The sequence below is a fragment of the Arvicanthis niloticus genome, chromosome 1 (genome assembly GCF_011762505.2).
Source record: "Arvicanthis niloticus isolate mArvNil1 chromosome 1, mArvNil1.pat.X, whole genome shotgun sequence".
In the NCBI taxonomy this organism is placed as follows: Eukaryota; Metazoa; Chordata; class Mammalia; order Rodentia; family Muridae; genus Arvicanthis; species Arvicanthis niloticus.
Genome location: NC_047658.1, coordinates 89,323,933 through 89,344,851, shown reverse-complemented (window position 1 = coordinate 89,344,851; position 20,919 = coordinate 89,323,933). Strand labels below are relative to the sequence as shown.

Below are 20,919 nucleotides of genomic sequence, written 5' to 3'. Positions count from 1 at the left end.
GTTTCCTTCAAAGCAGAAGGGAAGTCAGTTTAAGGCTTTCCTAAAAAGACTCAGACATAATTTTCTCAGGAAAAAGACATAAAGTGAATCGTAATGCAGGAAGTCCCCAAGAATGCAACACTCAGAGATCAAAACCTAAACGTGAGAGACAGAATGAGCGATCACGGCGTTCGGGTCAGCTTTGCTAGGACTGTGTCAGACAGCTGTCCTGCCTTCATGACTTTCACTGTTTCCAGTGGGTATGGCTGTGCCACTCCAGGCTATGCACTCATGTCTGAGGGTCTAGCACAAAGAACTTCCAATGAGAGAGAAGATGCAGGTGTGTCTTTGTGAGTCTGGGTTACCCCATCAACATCATTTTTCCTAGTTCTGTCCATTTACCTGCAAAGCTCACAATTTCAGTTTTCTTTACAGCTGAACAGTATCGTATAGTGTGTGTACCACATTTTCACTCTCCATTCGTAAATTGAAGGACATTTAGGTTGTTTCCATTTTTTGACTGTTGTGAAGACAGCAGCTATGAACATGGCTGAGCAGGTATCTGTGGGATAGGATAGGAAGTCTTTTGGGATGTGGCAAGGAGTGGTATGATGGACTGTAGGATCAGTTTGGAGTTAGCTTTTTGAGACTTCTCCACACTAATTTCCATGGTGGCTCCAGCATCTGCAGTCCCGTCAGCAGTGAATGAGGCCCCTTTCCCCACATCCTCCAGCATTTGTTTCTGTTTTCTTGTTGATCTTTGCCGTTCTGACTGGTGTGAGATAAAATAGCAAAGTTTTTTTGATTTGCATTTCCCTAATTATGATAAGCATTTTTGAAATATTTCTTAGCTATTTCCCCCTGTCTTTTTAGAACTTTCTGTGTCTCGCTGTTCAGGTCCCCGCAGTTTGTTTTTTTTTTTTTTGTTTTTTTTTGTTTTTTTTTCTTTTTTCTTTTTTTTTTTTTCTTTTTCTTTCAGACAAGATTTCATGTAGCCCAGGCTGACCTTGAACTAATCTTTCTGCCTCTACTTGCTTACATTATGGATATGTAGCACCAGACACCAGAATTCCTCAGATTCTTTTAGTTTTAATCTTTTTGTTTTTGTTTTGTTTTTTTTGAGACAGGGTCTCTTGTATAGCCCTAGTTGGCTCGTGACTCACGCAGACCAGGCTGACCTCTAACTCACAGAGCTGTGCCTCCTGAGTGCTGAAATCAAAGGTGTGCACCACTGTTGCCTGGCTTCAGATTATTTCTTTAAGACAAATTTGTACAAGTTAAAGGATGTGATTTCTTGTTTCTGTTAATTCTGGGCATGGAAGCCAGGGTCTTAGAACATGCTAGGAGAGCACTCTACCACAGTCACATCTCTAGCCCTGTGTGTGTGTGCAGGTGCGTGTATACATGAATGATATGTGAATGAGTGCCCCTGAACATGTCATGGCATCCATATGCGGAGGGCTGCAGGCTACTTTCAGAAGTCTGTTCTCTTTTTCCACTGTAGGTTCCAGAGATCAAACTCAGGGTGGCAGGCTTGCACAGCGGCTGCTATTACCTGCCGACCTTCACCTCCATCCTGTGAATATTTTTAAGACTCTTGACCCATTGTTAAGTTGCCTTACAGTAAGACAATATACATTTAAAACCATTTCATTGTTATGTATATATCCATGTGTGTTTGTGTGAGTGGATGTGTTTGTAGATGTGGAGGTCCAAAGAATATGTCAGAAACCAGGAGCTAAAGGCTATTGTGAGCCTCCCAGTATGGGTGTTGGGATCTAAACTCTGGTCCTCTACTGAGCAACAAGCCCTCCTAACCACAGAGTCACTTCCTTAGTCCCAGATACTATGCATTATGATACCAGACAATTTTTTTTTTTTTTTGCATCTTTACCAAAAATAGCCATTTTTGGAACTTTCCCAACGTGAAGAAACTGGTACTTCCTGGTCTTAATTTTTGTTTGTTTTGGTACTAATAATGTTAAACATAATTTTATGTACCCTTTTTATTCTTACGAATTACTTTTTAACTGAAAACTATTTTTTAAGTTAAATTGTGTGTGTGTGTACACACAAGCACTTGTGTCAGTCAGTGTAAACTTGTGGTAGTCAGAGGACAATTTGTGAGAGTCAGTACTTTCCATCCTGTGGGGTCCTACAAGGCCAAATTCATGACCATTATGCTTGTTTGCAATCACTGTTACCTGCTGCACCGTCTCGGTAGCCCAGGAGTTGCCTTCTGGTGTATTTTCTCTATTTCCAGTTGAGGTATGGGGAGTCTTTTAAAATAAGCATCTTCTGTTTTGTCTTTTTAAAGGACATATCTGTGATTTCTGCAAAGCTGACTGGTATGCAGAACAGCTTGATGATGCTTGTGGATACTCCAGACTACTCTGAAAAATGTGTGCACCTGGAGGCCCTGAAGAACAGACTGGAGGCCCTGGCCAGCCCCCAGATTGTAGCAGCGTTCACCTCTCAGTCTGTGGGTGAGTGTGGCAAGTTTCAACTGTGGGTACCTTTCTATGTAAATATAAGGCTTGTCTCATGAGTCTTTAGAATAGCTTTATACTGATTAAATTATGTAGATTACAGATAATGTAACCTCATGATGCTTCCATATATTAACATTTTATACAGCGTTTCCTGACATACAGAATAGTTGGAGTAGGTACCATGAAGATGGCATCTAGGTCTGAACATTGACATTTTCCCATGCCACCTCCCCATTGCAGGCCTGGTCAGAGCTTGCCACTAAGCTTCATGCTAACCTTACACTTGCTTTATCACATGTCTGCTGCTCCTTCTCCATGTTTCTTTTTCTTTTATTATTGTTGTTGTTGATTCGGCAGCTCTGCCACTGACTGTAGCCCCAGGTCTTTTGTGTGGGGAGTCCTGGTACTGTGGAGAGACCCAGGACTTGGTGCACACTAGGCATTCACCTTACTTCTAAATTGCATTCCAGCCCCCATCTGACTCTTTTCAAAGTAAGTCACAGGCAGCATACTTTGCTCTTCATCCACAAAAATATCAGCCAATCAAAGAGTGGCAGCAGTGAACCTGTCCATATTTTTCCCCTTGAATCAGCATCCCACTGTGTGGCTAGACTGGAACTTGATATATAGACTAGGCTAGACTCTAGCTAAGCGTGATTCAACTGTCTTGGTTTTCCAAGTGCTGAGACTAAACGTGTGTGGTACCATACAGGATGACGTGCTTGCTGATCTTTACAGTTATTTGTGACCTGCGCTCACTGCTGCTGTGTGTGTGTCATGTGAGGCCTTCTCTTCTGACTTCCATGTTCTCTTGACCCTATCCTATCGAAGCCCTCAGCAGCCATTTCATCAGCAGACTTGAAGGACTGACATCAACCTACATTTCTCTGTCTTTGCAGCCGTCCGTAGTCAACAGTGGTATTTTGCATCCTCTCTCCTCTGCAAACATCTCCTGTTAGCTTCCTAGATGCAGCATTAATGTTCTGCTAATGACTGTGTGTTTCTATGATGAACCGAGGCTGGTTTAAGTGCTCCGATTCTTCAGGTTGCTTCAGGGAAAGCCAGCATCATCCTTTTCTTTGAAAGTTATATTAATAAGCTACACATTTATGAACTTGAATGTACAGACATTTGCACATACGAGCCCTTGTCACATGTATAAGTATCATACAATTTCAGTGTATTCAGTTTGACCATATAATTTTTTTTTATTAAATAAGGACATTATTGAAAGCAAAATAAACTTTTTTCTAGCTTTTCAAAAGAATTTATGAGCTCAGCAGTGGCAGTGCACATCTTTAATCCTAGCACTTGGCAGAGTTGGAGGCCAGTCTGGTCTACATAGTAAGTTCCAGGACAGCCAGGGCTATACAGAGAAATCTTGTCTTGAAAAGCCAAAGAGAGAGAGAGAGAGAGAGAGAGAGAGAGAGAGAGAGAGAGAGAGAGAGAGAGAGAGAGACAGACAGACACAGACAGAGAGAGACAGACAGAGAGAGACAGAGAGAGACAGAGAGAGAGACAGAGAGAGAGACAGAGAGAAGGAGGGAGGGAGGGAGGGAGAGAGAGAGGGGGGAAGGGAAGGAGAGAGACAGAGATAGAGAGAATATGTGTGTACTTAAAGTATATAACATGCTGGTTTGATACACACTATAATTACTATGATCAAGGGATCACACCCATCACACAGTTGCCCCTTTTGTTTTTGTGGTAAGAACATTAATAATCTACTTGGAGCAAATCTCAGGTCTATAATACATTATTATTAGGTATCATAACTGAGGTCTTCTATTTCCCATCCCCTCCCTGACAGCCCCATTTTCCTTTGTTTCTCTAAGCTCAGCTGTTGAGATTCCATTTATAAATGTGCTCTCTCTCTCAACTCTGGCATGGTCCTTCCCAAGTTCTTCTATGTAGTTGCAGATGGCAAGCTTTCTTTCTACTTGATGGCTAAAGGGAACAAGGTCGCCCTGCATGTGACCTCAAATTGATGGGGATTGAACCTAAGGCCTTATTGATGCCAGGCAGGCCCTCTGCAAGTGGGCTCCATCCTATCTCTGGGGGAGTGCTTTTAGTAAGTAAGCTGGAACCCAAGCTCCGTGGGTAGCCAAGTGCTCGGTGTGAGGGGAGACAACTTAACCTCTCACCTCTAGTGACATCACTGTCCGTCCTGAGATGCTCCTGCTCATCTCTTCATAGTCAAGACCCAAGGAAGTTGGGTCTCCCTTAGTCTGTTGTTGAAGCCACATCAAAGTTGGGGCTCCACATGGGTGTGTAACTCAGCAGTAGATCTCTCACCTAGTGCATACAGTGCCTTGACCTTAACCTAGCACTACCAGAAAAAAACGAGCTCAAGCAAACATGTTTGTTTAATTCATTAGTAGATTTGTGTGTGTGGAGTCTGGGATTTTTACCTGCAGAAGCATGTCTGCACAGATTCTTTTACTCCTTTTCCCTCCTGAATGCCTTTCATTTTTCCTGCCTTAGCCACTGATTCAGACTTCCAATATCATGTTGGATCCCTTGAACTGTAATTATGGATGGTTGTGGCCACTATGGAGGTGCTGGAACTAACTTGCACGACAAGTGCTTTTGCTCACTAAGCCAGCTTCCTGGCCTGACCTTGAACCTTTTTTCTTTCTTTCTTTCTTTTTTTTTTTTTTTTAATGTGCATTGGTATTTTGCTTCTATGTATGTCTATGTGAGAGTGTTAGATCATCTGGAACTGGAGTTACAGTTGTGAGCCACCATGTGGGTGCTGGGAATTGAACCCAGGTCCTCTGGAAGAGTAGCTGGTGCTCTTCACCATTGACCCATCTCTCCAGCCCTGACCATGAACTTCTGATCCTCCTGTTTCTACCTCCTGAGTGATTTGATCTCAAGTGTACACAAACAGTTTTATGTTGTGCTTAGGATCAAGCCCTTTCCTTCTGTCCTCTCTTTTTGTTCTGTTTTTCAGACAGGGTCTTGCTATGTAGCACTGTCTGGCCAGAAACTTGCTGTGCAGACCAGGTTGGTCTCACACTCAGAGAATCCAATGTGCCCAGCTTAGAATATCTTTGACATTCAGTTTTGGTAGTTTGTGTGGAGGAATTTGCCATTTTCCTCAAGGATATCTGATGTGTTGTTTTATAATGGTCCAAAGTACTTTCTTATTATCCTTTCAGAAGTATCGTCTTGGTTTTCATTCTCACTGTGTGTTTAATCCTTCTCTCTTGTTTAAGCATTCTTGGGGGTTTTTTGTTTGCTTGCTTGTTTTTTTTTTCCTTAGGTCTAGGTGGATTTTTCAGTGTGTTGCCTTGCTCAGACTTCTGGCTTTGCTGGTCTCCTTTACCATTCCCTGTTCTCTACTTATCCCATGGTTCCCGTACCAGCTGACCTAATTTGTCCTTTGGTTTGTTTGAGGTAGAGTCTCACTACATCACTGTGCAGCCCTGAGTGGCCTTGAATTCTCAGTTCTCCTGCCCCACCCTCCCCCTGGCAGTGCTACTTAGTCCTTTCAGTACAGTTCCATGCACGTCCAGCAACTGTTTTGTGTTAATCTATCAAGAAACAGTGACACAGAGCAGGGAATGTCATGGCCCTTGTGCAGCTTCTCTGCCTGTGGGGAGAGTGAGCAGTTACATAAAGAGCCTGATGCAGTAGGTGCAGCGTGGTGGGCCCTGTGAAGGGAGGATGGCAGGCCTCAAAGGGGAGCTCGAGCTGGGTGACTGGGGAGGACCCAGGAGGCCATGCTAGATTATCACAAGCAGCAAAGCCCGAAGTAGCGTCTGATAGAAGGCTTGTTTGCTCTCCGTTCTTCAGTCTATGTAAACACTCATAGTGTCAGATTAAATAGCTGTTTTGTGGATTGGAACAATGAAAAGTCAGCACCACTGTAGCTCACCATGGTTTACCACTAACTGAAGCTGGAGGCGTCATTTCCTCACCTATGAAATGAGGCTGATGGATGAGGTGACGTATGTTATATACTGTCAGTCACAGTTCATGTTTGGGGCAGGGTCAGGACCGGGTAAGGGAAGCAGGTATACAGGAGGGCAGTAGGAAGTAGGAGACCAAGGCTCAGAGCCTCCTGAAATGGTACACTCCAGCTTTGGTCTGCAGCCTGTCCTCATCTTTTTACCACCAGCAGCCACATGCACAGTGCACAGCACACTCTCTTGTTGCTTTTGTTTGTTTGTTTTTAGAGACAGGGTTTCTCTGTGAAGCCCTGGTTATCCCGGAACTCACTCTGTAGACCAGACTACAGAGATCCACCTGCTCTGCCTCCAGAGTGATGGGATTAAAGGTATGCGCCACCACTGCCTAGACCTGTTATTTTTCCAAAATAAAATACATTTATTATTTGACACGTATGGGTATTTGCTTGCTCTGGGCACCATGTTTGTACCTACAGAAGCCAGAAGTTCTAGAGGCTTTAGATCCTCTGGAGTTACATACAGATGGTTTCAAGTTGCCATGTAGGTGCTAGAAATCAAACTGGGGTCCTCTGGAAGAGCAGCTGGTGCTCTTCCAAACCACCTCTCTAATCTGTATGTGTTGCTCTTTAAGACAGGAGCCTGCTATGTAGTCCAGGCTCTCATCCTCCTGTCTCAGCCTCCTTGGTGTTAGGATTCCAGGCATGTGCCACCATGCTCAGCTAATCTTAGCTGTATTAATGGTGTTTGGTGTTTTATTTTAATAAGCTTAGGCTTGCAATGTCTGGTAGCTATAGTCTGCCCTTATTTCTTTTGTTTATGATTCTCTTGTTTGAATTAAAATAGCTATCTCAGTAAAAACTTCTGAATCTAATTGACAAATATCTGAATTTATCAGTGAATTGCTTGCTTTGGTGGCCTTGGGAAGCCTGATAATAATAGTATATGCACACTTTGTGTTCTTTAGATCAGTCTAAAGTATTTGTGAAGGTGTTTACTGAAATCGACCGGATGCCACAGCTCCTTGCATACTACTACAAGTGTCACAAGGTAAGCGGCCTTTGAGTAATTATTGTGGAGAGCCACTATGGCTGGGCCCAAATCTTTCATAGGCAAAGGCAAAAATTAGAGACTCTGCCCTTTAGTCATTTTTCTTTTACTGAAAGCCAGTAGGGGGCGCTCTCGATCCACTCAGTAGATAACCTTTATCTGTCACTTGGAACAAGTGGCTGTTTTCAGCCTGGATTCATTCAGACTTAAAACATTGTTTTAATCTGTTTCTACTTTTGTTTTTTTAAAGGCGAATCATGTCTTAGGCTTCATTTTGCACTCAGCAAGCCATAAGAATTTTCTGTTTTCAAGGGCTAGGCTACCAATTTACAGCTTGCTGGGCTAACCTTAATTCCTTCAAGCACAGTACTCACGTTTTTTGTTTTAGTTGATTATTGTTGTTGTTGTGATTATTATTATCATTATTATCATTACTGTGTATGGTGCGTGTGTGCAGGCACAAGCTATACTGCACACGTGGGTAAGAGGACAGTGTCATGGAATCTGCTCTCCTTCCACCTTTCTGTGCGTCCCAGGGTCACCAGGAGCTCCAGGGAGCTCTTTATGCAGTGAGCCATCTTGCTGGCCCATGCGTGTGTTTAAAATCACATGGTGCAGGTCATGAAGCATCAGCACATGCTTATGGCCACTCTAGAAGCTCTTCAGGGAGTGCAGTGGGCCCTGCGGAAGCTCAGTGGTGTGCTTTGGTAAGGTCAGAGGAGACAGCATTGCTTGGAGGTCGACAGATTCAGGCGTTAGATGATGACCAGAGCAGGAACCTATGTCTTGCCCATTAGTTTTCTGCTCTTTCTCAAGTGGCTAAGTCTCAGCAGGGTACTTATGTGCTCAGGACGGTAGGCAGCAATAAGTTCTGTAGTGGCATGGGGCAGTTTTCCAGCATGTTTTGGGGTACCTAGTAAGATACCCCGTTTGTTATGCCTCTGCAGGTACAGCTTTTAGCAGCCTGGCAAGAGCTGTGTCAGAGTGACCTTCCACTGGACCAGCAGCTCACTGGCCTCTACGATGCCTTGCTTGGGGCGTGGCACACCCAAACCCAGTGGGCCACACAGGTAACAGCTCATCGTTGGAGAACAAGCCTATAGTGGCATGGGAATGGGGGACTGTGCTGGATCAAGTGCTGTTGTCACCTAAGGGGTTAACACATAGACTTATAAACCCACGTCAGCAAGCCCTTTAGGTCTCCAAGGAAACTCTCCTTACCACTCTCCTCTGTATCTTAAATAGAATCTAATGAATCAGTGTCCCCAGCGTTCGGCTAGGAGCCTCTGGTGTTGCCGAAAGCCAGAGGCCCCTAGTCAGGTGGCAGAGAGAACAGGGTGTTTTCATCTTATTTATTTATTTATTTATTTATTTGTTTGTTTATTTGGTTTTTTCGAGACAAGGTTTCTCTGTGTAGCCCTGGCTGTCCTGGAACTCACTCTGTAGACCAGGCTGGCCTCGAACTCAGAAATCCATCTGCCTCTGCCTCCCAAGTGCTGGGATTAAAGGCGTGCGCCACCACTGTGTTTTCATCTTAAAGTTCAGGGCAAGTTCTCACCCAGAGCTGGAGGAAAAGTCTCATTTTAGAGGTGCACTCTGAGCTGGGTGGGATGAGGCCTAGGTTTTGAGTGGGAACCTCCCATCCCTTCCTCTCTCAGTCCACAGGCATTTGTAGCCATAGGGTAGGAGTCACCCTTCCCTGTATGATGTCAGAGGCACACAGCTCTTCAGGGAGGGGAAAAGCCCATCTTACTTGGGAGTGCTGGTGGGTCAGGGCTGGTGGCTCATTTTCACAGATAGTCATGACTTAGGTAATCACCTGTCACTGGCTGGAATGAACTCTACTCTAGCTGGGGAGAATCCCTTGTGTGGGGTTATGCCATTCATGGTGGCTAAAGCATTTTGTTTTGTTTCTCTTTTCATCCTGTGCCCTCCTCAGACGAATCGTGCCAGGTAGCCAAGCCTGGCCTCAGACTCATGTGATCCTCCTTCCTCAGCCTCCACTTTCCCGTCTTTGTTTATTGTTGTTGGGACTAACCAGATTCAGATCTAGGCTCCAAGTTCCCAGTTTTAGTTCCAGTTTCCAGTGTGCCTGTCTGTCCACACTCATTCACACATCCTTGCCTCTTGTACACATCTCATATCACAAGGATAAAAAACCTCACGTCTATACATGAAAATGTCCTGTGCCATCTAGGAAGACCCTGTGTTCTCAATCTGGCTTTTGGAAGGCATGTTCACTTGTACCTTTGGCTCATCTCTCCCCTCCCCTCCACCCCCACCCCACCCCTACTTTTTTTCTTATTGGAGATGGGTGTGACAGGCAGATGTCTGCTGAAGCTCGGGCTACTGCAAAGTAAGGCCAGAGACCACAGGGTAACATGTTGCCATAACCCCCATTTCCTCCTGTCATTTCCTTTTATTTTAGTGGGTTTTGGAGATCAAATCTGCAGCTTCACACATGCTAGGCCAGAACATTTCCATTGAGCTGTACTCTGGCTCATCTTTCTTACTTTATGTGGAGACAGGTTTTCTTAAGTTACTCAGGCTGGCCTTGAACTTTTAATCTTCCTGCCTTGTTCTTCCTAAGTAGCTGGAATTACAGGCCTGTACTAGACCCAGATTTCCCTTTCTTTTCTTTTTAAAAATTGATGATTTTACAATTATTTTGTTATTGTTTTGAGACAGGGTCTTACTCCCTAGCCCAGGTTGGCTTGAAATCCACTGTGTAGACAGGCATGGCAGTAGAAGGAGAGAGGCAGGTAGATCTCTGTATGTTTGAAGCCAGCCTGGTCTACATAGGAAGTTTCAGGCTAGCCTGGGCTACATAGTGAGACCTGTTGCTGGACTGTCTCTGGCCTGCCACCTCCTGAATAATGACACAAAGACTTATTATTATTTATTGTAGCCTAGGCCTTCTGCCTCCCAGCTAGCTTGTCTAACTGAAATTAACCTGACTATTCTATCCCATGTTTGCCTTGTGGCATGTTACCTCTCACTCAGTCGGCTAGTCCCCACACCTGCTCCACCTCCGTGTTGTGCTGGTGAACCTGGTGTCTCTGAACTCTTCTCACAGCTCCTATCTCTGCCCGGGCCTTTCCTCTCCTGCCTCACCTCTTGGCCATTAGCTCTTTATTACCAATCAAAAGGTGATGGAGGTGTATGTTTACAAAATACTAAGGCCGGTAATGATCAATAAAAATAACAATACCAAAGTCTGGCCACTACTCTACTCTCTGCATGTACAAAAATCAACATTTGAATGACACAAAGATTTGAATGATACACAGTGCATAAAAAGATTACCCCAACAGAGACCCTGTCTTAAAAAAAAAAAAAGGAAATTCACTGTGGCCTCTAAATCATAGCAATTCTCCTGCCTCAGCTTCCCCAGTGTTGGGATTATAGTCATGCATCAGAACACCTGTTTTTGTTGTTGCTGTTGTTTTTATTGTTTTTTAGGGGTAGAAGGTAGAGTCTAATGTACTTCTAGCCCTGCTGCCTGCATTCCTGGGTGGAATCCTGTCATGCCTTTTTACGTGTTCCTGAGGATGTTGCCCAGGCTTTGTGTAAGCACTCTATTGACTGAGCTATAGCCGCACTCCTCTCCAGCATTCTCAGTGAAACTTTTAATCTTGCTCCTGTCCTGGGGCTTCAACCCAGGGCCCTGGACGCACTAAACATTCGGTGCCTTGGCCCTGAGCATATCCTAGTCCTGTGTCGTCACTCACTATGAAGGAAACCTCCAACTATAAAAAGCTGAAAGAATTGTGCAGCGAGCACCCCCCACCCCCCCAGGCTTTACATGGATGCTCTACCACCTGTGCTTTACTGCAAGTCTCTCCCCCTCTTCATGACTCTCATCTGCTCATTGAGACCACTTATTTTTTGGTTTATTTAAAGGTAATTTGCAAACATTGTTCCCTTTAAAATACATGCGTATTACCTGATGCTGTTGATGATGATGTTGACTACATACTTTAACCTAGGCTACTCTGGTGTTCTATACAGTGGGATCGCCTATGGGCCGGTCTTTTGAGGAGACTTTTTTGATTCGTGCATTGTTGTATCATGGTTTGTTCTTTTTTATTGCTGAATACTGTGACAGATGTGAATACATGTGTGCATGTTTACAAGCTCTTTCTCTCCCTCTCTATCCCCCCACCCTGTTTTGAGACCAGGCTGGCCTCAAATTCACAGAGATTCTCCTGCTTCTGCCTCCCAAGTGCTGGGATTAAATGAGGCCCACTCCCTTTTTTTGATAGACACTTGGTCTGATCCTGTCTGAGGCTGTTGTTAAAGCCACTCTGAACATTGCTTCACAGGGATCTTTGTACGTACATGTAAATACCGAGAGTGGACTTGTGGGTAGAGAGGGCAGGTATGCTGCCAGACCTTTTCCAGAGTGCTCACCCTTCTGCATTCACAGCAGTGTGTGAGCACTCTGCTGGCTGGACATCCCTGCTGATGTCAGATGTTGTCATTCTGTTTGGTTTTAGCTTTTCTGGTGGGTGTGTAGTAGCATCTCATTGTGATTTTAATTTGCATTTCCTTGATGACTGATATTGAACACCCACTCGTGTGCTTATTGGCTGTTTGCATGCATTCCTTTGTGACATGTCTATTCAAGGAGTCTCTTGCTTGTTTTTTTTTTTTTTAAATTGGGTTATTTGCTTTTGCACTATTTAGTTTAGGAAGTTTGTTATTCTGGATAGAAGTTCTTTCTCAGATATGTTTTGTAGCCACTTTCTTCCAGTCTGTAGTTTGGATGGAGGGTTTTTGTGTATTTGCTAGTAGGATGCTGGAAAACGAACCCAGAGTGTGCACATGCCAGCCAACTGGTCTGTATCCCCAGCTCTGAGCAGATGCTCGCTTATTATTTATTTATTTATTTATTTATCAGTGTATTTATGGGGGGGTGTTGCACATGTCATTGTGTACCTTATGGAAGTTGGTTCTTTCTTCTACCTGTGGGTCTCAGGTATTGAACTCAAGTTGTCAGGCTTTGTGGCAGGCGCCCTTCCCTTCAGAGCCATCTTGCTGGTGCAGAAATTTGACTTTTAAAAAAATTATTATTATTTATTTTATTTTTATTTGTATGTGTGTGTGTATGTGTGTTTGTGTGTGTGTGTGTCTGTATGTGCCTCTCTGTGTTTGTGTGTGTGTATGTGTGTGCTCATGCCACATGTGGGTGGGTGCCTGAGGAGGTCAAAGGGTGTTAGATCTCTTGGAGCTGGAATTAGAGGCAGTTAACACTGGTGCTGAGAACTGAGCTCAGGTCATCTGGAAGAGCAGCATGTGCTCTTAACTGCTTGGCCATCTTTCCAGCCAGAGAGCTCTGATTTTGATGAAGCCACGTTTATCAGTCTTTTCTTTTATGGTTATTGTTTTCTGTATTTTAAAGCACCGTCACCAGCTCCCAAGTTGCAAGGTCATTCTTAATGGTCTCATCTATTAGCTTTTACCCTGAGCTCTGGGGTCCATCCTAAGGAGCATTCATGTTTAGTGAGGGGCAGGTCATAGGTCTTACCATGAATTTGTCAGGCCAGCCCTACAGCCCTGGCTCCTAAGTTGGGTTTCTTAGGACTTATCCCACACTGTGCTCCTCCCTCTTACTGAAATGACTGGAACCCATGGAAGGAGGCAGAAGACATGGCTCTATTCCAGGGAAATCTGTTTGTTAGTCTATAGACAAAGTCATTTCCTGGATGGGCCTCCATTGGCATTTTGTAAGTGCATGCTTCAGTCAGAACATACCGAGTCCCTCATGCTCACTTTTCTCTTTCCTTGGAGTGTCTGGACAAAAGGGATCTCTGGCTCTTCACCACAAAGCAGTGAAAGTGCAAACATGATGTTAGAATTGAGACGGATTTCTTTTTTTGTTTTGTTTTGTTTTGTTTTTCGAGACAGGGTTTCTCTGTGTAGCCCTGGCTGTCCTGGAACTCACTCTGTAGACCAGGCTGGCCTCGAACTCAGAAATCCGCCTGCCTCTGCCTCCCAAGTACTGGGATTAAAGGCGTGCGCCACCACCGCCTGACGAGACTGATTTCTTAGTCATGGAAGCAGTAAGTATAACACAGACAGCATAGAACATGAACAGCACAGATGGATAGATCATGTTTCATCAATACAGAAGCTCTGCTGAAGCTACAGATTGGAGGAAGATGTCTATGAAACAGCTGATAAAGGGCTTGTATTTGGAATAGATAGAAAGCTCTAATAACAGTGTAGTTAAAAAGAAAAAAGAAAAGAAAGACAGATAAACCAATTTTTCAAAATGGCCCAAGACTTGAATAGATACTTCACAATGGAAGAGAATGCCACTAGTTAAGATTTTAAATTGTAACACCTAAAATCATTGACTTTAGTAGTGATATGGGCAGTGAATTGGTGCTGAGGGGTTGGAGAAAGGTAAACACCGATGCCTGATAGAGATGGTAATAGCCAAGAAGAGCTGGACATGGCAGCTTGCGCCTATAATCCTCGCACTCGGGCGGCTGAGGCAGGAGGTTCATGTATAGTGAGTTCCAGACCAGCCTCGAAAGAGAAATGTCCAAAAAGAATGAGCAGTTGTTAGGATCTGTTCTAAGGAGTAACTGGAAGAAATGAAAGCCAAGAAGGAGATTCCATCCTGGGTTAGCGGGGAGATTACCAGCAAAAGCAGGGCAGGTAAGGGCCGTGGGTGAGAGGTCACTTGGAAACAATGAATTTCAGTTTGTAATGCTTTGCAACGTTTATTTATGTTTGTAGAGGTCAGAGGATGGCTTCATGGAGTCAGTTCTCTTCTTCCACCTTTACGAAGGTCTTGGGGATTAAACTTGGGTGTCAAGCTTTCAGGATGGGTACCTTCACCCACTGAGCCATGTCACTAGCCCTGGGGTGCTTTTAAGTTCCAAGTGAAAGTGATCAGCAAACAGACAGTTGCGGCACTCAGCACACACAGGGTGGAATGGGGTAGCCATGTGGCCATGAAGTTATTTGTTGTGTTTCTTCCTCCATCTTTCTCTGACTCCAGCAGGGTGACTCTCTAAGAGTAGGATCCATGAAATCAAAAAAAAAAGCACACTGAAGTGTTATAAATTCTTGGAGAATTTAGGAAAAGACATGAGCATATTTTGGACCATTTGCTAGTGGTCTTTGATTCATTCTGAGTTGACCTGTAAATTTTTCCCCCTTTCTCCCTGCTACCTTTCTTCTCATGAGATGACACCCAGTTTCTGAGCACCATTCATCGTCGGGATGACACTTTTCCTGTTAAGTGGTCTTGGCATTCTTCTCTTGCCTCCTGCTAGTGCTGTTATTGTAATGCTGGCTTCACAGAATGAGCTAGGAAGTGTTCTGTGTTAGTCTACTGGTTGATACCATCCTTTAGACTGGATGGTTTAAACAACAGCAATATTCTCAAAATTCAGTATGTTAGAAGTTCAGGATCAAGCTGTGCTCAGGGCTGGAGTGTTCTCTTCTGACCTGTAGATGTGTGTCTTCCCTCCAAGTCTCCCTCCCAAGTGTGCTGATGTCTTCTTATGAGGACTCAGCCTAGTAGACTCAGAGCTTCCCTTATGTTTTCCATGGTGCCTTTATTACCTTTTCAAGGTGCTGTCTCCAAATAGAGTCATATTTAAGGCATTTGGTGGGTCAGACTTTAGCATGGGATCTGAGGGAGCCACAGGTCAAACTCTGAGCTGCTCCTTCAGTGTCTTGGGAGGATTGGTGTAACTTGGTGTATGTCTGTAGAGCTCACCAGTTCTGATCTTTATTTGATTTTTTTTTTTTTTTTTTTTTGAGATGGGATCTATGTATGTATTCTAGACTATCCTTAAACTCCTGGTCTTCCTGCCTCTACTCCTGAACTAGGATTGCAGGCCTGGAGCACCATACCATCTGTCTGGGCATTTTTGACTACCAATTTAATTTTAGGCCTTCATTCTCCTTTTGGAGTGAGTTTTGGTGGCCTGCAGCTCTAGCACTGTGCCCACGTGTTCAGGCAGCTGGTGTGTAGTTGTCATTGGTTTTCCCTTAGGGACTTAGCTTGTTTTCTGTTTTTTATAGACTCCGTCTCAGTGCTAGTGTTCCTTCTTTCATGTCTGATTCTAGTAACTCAAATACTTTGCTCTGTTTCTTTAGTTTAGGTACAGGCTATCAGTTTTAGAGCATTTTACAAAATCCCAGCTTCTGGTGTTGATCCTTTGTTTTCTGTTTGTCTCTACTTTTAAACCTCAGTCATTTTTTTCTTACTTTAAGTTTAGTTTCCTCTTTTTCTAGTTCTGGTTCTTATAGGCAGAGTTCAGCTAGCCCAGGCTGGCCTTGTTGTTTCTGTGTAGCTAAGGATGGCTTTGAACTTCTTATTTGCTTGTCTCTATTTCTTGAGTGCTGGGCATCCAGGCAGGTGCCACCATACCTAGTTCTGTGCGGTGCTGGGGATTGGAGCCATGCATGATTGATGGGCGAGAACTGTCCTACTGAGCTGCAGCCCTATCCTGTTAAGAATTACTTATTTAATAATTTTATATATGAGTACACTGTAGCTGTCTTCAGATACATCAGAAGAGGGTATCAGATCCCATTGCAGATTGTTGTGAGCCACCATGTGGCTGGGAATTGAACCTCTGGAAGAGCAGCCAGTGCTCTTAACCACTGAGCCATCTCTCCAGCCCCTGTAGTTCTTTAACACGTGCAGTTAGGTCACGGTGGGAGGGCTTTACTGTATGCATTTATAGCTGTTGGTTGTCCTCCTTGATCTGTTTTTGCTGCTTCCTGTAGTTTTGGTTATGCTCTGCTTTAGTTACATTTCTATTAAGGTAACTTTAAATAAAGTTTAAATTTTATTAGTTATAGTTTTCCATTTGTATCTTTTTTGCCCTTAGGCTTTTCTAAGACCTGTTCTTTGAATCTCATCTTGCGTTTGTACCTATTTGGGTTATAGCAGCATCAGCACGGGAGGGTGAGAGAGAGTACTTCCTAAGTGGACTTGGTATGTAATCCAAGTTTTCTCAAGAGACCTAAGAGAGTGGGAAAAGACCACCAGAGAACTAAGCCAGCTAAACTGTCCAGGTCCACAGTCTGTTGGCCCTTAAGAGAATGTGTGTGGGCCCCAGATCTGTGCAGGGAAGAAAAGCGACTTGAGGCCAGGCTCTGGGCTGCGGGTGCTACTCCGGCTGTAGTTGTGCTGTTCTCTCGTTGCATTTTTGCTCCTGCTCATTCTTCCAGTCTCTCGGGTGTCACCTGAGTCCACACTGATGACCAGCTCAGGACTGTACTGGGAATCGCGTAAGCTTGAGGAAGCAGGCACATGGGCCAGCGATGGAAGTGCCTTTCCATTGGGAATTGAGCTTGTCTCTTTGTCACTTTCCATTCTGTCTCTGTCCAGTTTGCCCAGTGAGTTGAACTTGGGGCCCCCGAGCAGCCCATTTCCAGTGGTCCTAGGGCCCACCTTGGAACCATCAGAAGACAGCTGTTTGAAAGGCTTCTTGTGTGCCTCCATGCACTAATGCTCATCCCTCTCTCCCACTGCAGGTTTTCAAGAACCCTCACGAGGTGGTGACAGTGCTGCTGATTCAGACCCTGGGGGCCTTGGTACCCTCCCTACCTATGTGCCTTAGTGCTGGTGTGGAGAGAGCAGGACCGGAGCTGGAGCTTACCAGACTGCTTGAGTTTTATGACACCACCGCCCACTTCGCCAAGGGGCTGGAAATGGCGCTGCTCCCCCATCTCCGTAAGCATTCCTACTTCCTGCCTTCTGGCTGGCCTTGCCATGCATCTGAGGCCTGGAGTCATTTACTGTTTCTAGTAACTATAGAAGGGAAAGGGGTCAGTGTTTCTCTGCTTACAGGAAAGCTTTCCCAAGAAAACACTGACAGCATGGGAGTGGAGTTCCTTCCGTCAGTGCTGACCAGGAGCTTCACATACTGCAAGGTAGTGACAGACACTTCTGCTGTGCCCGAGAGTGTAAAAGCCTTACTGTGGAGCCAGAGGCTGGGTGCTAGTGAGTTGGCAACAGATTTCAGGGGGAGGATCCTCTTCCTTTTAAGTCAAAACCTCAGACAGTTCAACCTAAGCAGTAAGTTTAGGAGAACACATAGGCTAGAGAGGGGCTTTGAAGGGCCGCAGCAGCTCACAGGAGCCAGAACAGGCCTGAAGTGACTGTGGAGAAGTTAGGCATTCCTGGCAGCCGGTTAGGCTGAGCACAGCTTATCCCACTTGGGTACGTACTGTGTGGGATGCTAAGCTTTCCAGCTGTTTTCCACCTGTGTAAAAAGCATCATAAACTTTGAAGCAACATAGACCTCGTGACACATGCTGCTGTCAAATCAGGAAATTGCTTCAAGAAGGCCTCATTCTGCCATGTGGCTGCTGTGTGTCACAGACTTCGTTTATTTAATAGTTATTCTCTTTAATTACGTTGTGTTTAATTGCCTGTACATTCCAGGGAGTGTGTTTATTGTTCGGGTTCCTGATGATTCATGGGTGTTGTGGCACACTCACTGGCCAGACCTCACTTGTGGGAGACGCACAGTCATGTGGGTGGTTTCCCAAGGACTCTGATGCCCTGGCCCAAGTGGCTACCGGAGTGCTTAGCCTGGGCACCCTGCTGGAGCAGGCTGGGCAGGGTAGGGCAGGGAGCAGGTTGCACTCCTTCCCACAAATGAACTTTCTTAAAGACGTGAGAACTACCCTCTGAAGTCAGTGAGAAAGCTTAGATTTCTAGCAGTTTCAAACTGTTCTTTTTATTGTTTTAAATCAAAAATATTTTTAGAAAGATGGATGTGGTGGTGTGTGCATCTCAGCACTCAGGAATGTATTGTGTTCAAATCCAGCCTGGGCTACATCTCAAAACGATATCTGAGCTAGGTATAGTGATGCGTGCCTTTAATCTCAGCACTCCAGAGGCAGAGGCAGCAGGATCTCTGTGACTGAGGTTAGCCTGGTCTATTGAGTGAGTTCCAGGACAGTGAGGGATACACAGAGAAACTCTGTCTTGAAAAACAATATGAAACAAAACAGTCCTGATAACAGAAAAAAAAAGCATGAAAGTGACCCATAGCTTTATCACTGAGAGAGAGAGAGAGTGGCAGGTTCTGTTCTGTTCCTTCTAGCAGCTCTTACATAAATACATGCTGAAGCTGGGTATGCTGGCCCATGCCTGTGTTCCTGATCCTTGGAAGGCTGAGGCAGGAGAACTGTGAGCTTGAGGCCAATGGGCTACATAGTAAATTCAAAACCAGCCTGAGCTATGAAATCTTATCTCAAAAAAACTCTGACTTTGCTCAACAAATACATAGTGTTTGTAAGCATTAATATAAACATTAATATATACTACATATATAATATATTTAACATACTTTTAAAATATTTAATGTATACTATATAATACATAACTACTATATTATTGCATGAAACATATTTTATGCATTATATGTCTATATTATATGCATATATGCTATAATATAATAATGCACATAGTATATAAATATTTTATTTATTTATTGAGGCTGGGTTTCAATGTCTAGCTCTGGCTGGCCTGTTTGAAACTCACTAAGTAGACCAGGCTGCCTTTAAACTCAGAAGGATCCACTTGACTCTTGTTTCATAAGTGCTAAGATTAAAGGCATGAGCCACCATGCTTGGCAAAATATTTTAAAATCTTGGTTGCATATAATTTCAAAATAATATAGTGTGTGTGTGTGTGTGTGTGTGTGTGTGTGTGTTGGGTGTGTTCAGTTAACAAAGCCCCTGCCTTTGAGTGTGAGGACCTGAGTTTGGTCCCAGAACTCACATGAAAAGCTAGGCATGCTATCCCATGCTTGTAACAGGGATGACAGAGGCAGGAGCTCACTGGGCAGCTTGTTTAGCCTAACTGGTGAGCTCCAGGCCAGTGAGAGACCCTGCCTCAAAGGAGGTGGATGACACTCCTGAGGATGACACCCACCATTTTCCTCTGACTTCCACATGTGTGCACAAGTACACACACATTTAAAGGATAATAGAATGAATATTTTCTTAGATTATTGTTATCCTAAAACATGGCTTCTAATGACTGCTTCATGACTGTGGCACACTTTTTACATATTTGTTTGCTTGCTTGTTTGTTTTGAAACAGGATCTCTACATACCACTGGCTGTCCTGGAACTCACTATGTAGACCAGGCTACCCTTGAACTCACAGAGATCCTCCTGCATTTGCCTCCTGAGTGCTAGGATTAAAGACATACACTAGCAGGCTCAACCCTATGGCTTACTTTTTTTTAGCTTCTATTTGAGTAAAACCCTTACAAACTGTCTCAAGAGAGTTTCTGACCCAACCCTGAGGTTCTAGGAGAAATTTAGGGTTACAGTTGCTATTCTGGGAGCAATTTAAAGGTGCCTGTCACACTTGTATCTTCTGCTGTCTATGGGGGTGAGTGGTACACCCTCCCCCACCCCCACCTCACCCCTGTCCCCACCCTCCCCAGCACTGTGTTCTTTCTTCCATCATTTCCCAGTTCTTAGATAATTAAAGATGTATCCTCTTAAATATTTTACTTTGGTTGTTAATGTTTGAAAATTATATTATAAAAGTTCCATTTTTCCTCCTGATGACTTATTCTTTATCTTTACTTTTTAGGACTTAATCTATTTCTTATTAATTTTTTAGAGCAATTCATTTAAAACAATATATTATTGAGTACATTTATAAAAAGCAATAAAATATGTGAAAAATTCCTGGCAAAGAATCTATAATACAAACGAAAGTTTCCTCTAATGCCACTGTTGAAAATTTAGTATATGTTTCTAAAAGATTCTTATAAAGTGGACTTTCCCCAGTTATTTATCAGATATGTTACAGATACAATTTTAACTTTTATCTTTAACCTTTTTATTATTTAATAGTGAATATATATACATGATACAATTTAAAATAAATTGAAAGACTATACAATAGCAAGTTTAAAAAACAATTTAGGTTCATGCATTTTTTTTCTTGCTTTTATTCTTTGATGTATGTAAGTGTTTTGTCTGAATGTTACATGTGTATGTATTATGTAAGTGCCTGGTGCTTAGAGTAAACAGAAGAGGGTGTTGGGTCCCTTTGAACTCAATTTACAGATGGTTGTGAACCACTATGTGGGTGCTGGGAGCCAAACCTAGGTCCTCTGGAGGAGCAGTGGTAATCACCACTGAGCCACCTTCAGCCTTGGGCTGACTTTGTGATCATTACATCATATATATTTATTACACAAAATCTTGACAATACAAGAAAACAGTCATCTTCCTTTCATCCAGGAGTAGCATTTTGTGTTTAACCGTGCATTTGTATACATACTAAATTTGTATTGTTTTTAGCTTTTTGAGACAAGGTTTCATATAGTTCAGGCTGTCCTTCAACTCACTATGTAGTAGAGGGTGACCATGAACTCCTGACTCTTCTCAGGTACTGTGAATACAGATATGCACCACTGTGCCCAGCTTTTAGATATGTTTATAGTAGAATGTTTTGCTACCATTAT

General features: G+C 43.7%; 1 protein-coding gene across 2 annotated transcripts in view; it reads left to right on the top strand.

The window, feature by feature from the left end:
- Cog7 (component of oligomeric golgi complex 7) overlaps window positions 1–20,919 on the top strand; it is a 58,374-nt gene that overhangs the window by 7,388 nt on the left and 30,067 nt on the right. For both annotated transcript variants that reach the window (XM_034522575.2, XM_034522565.2), the window contains exons 4-7: window positions 2,297–2,465; window positions 7,353–7,435; window positions 8,383–8,505; window positions 16,949–17,147. In XM_034522575.2, the coding sequence (XP_034378466.1) occupies window positions 2,297–2,465; window positions 7,353–7,435; window positions 8,383–8,505; window positions 16,949–17,147 (574 nt within the window). The remainder of the gene's footprint in view (window positions 1–2,296; window positions 2,466–7,352; window positions 7,436–8,382; window positions 8,506–16,948; window positions 17,148–20,919) is intronic.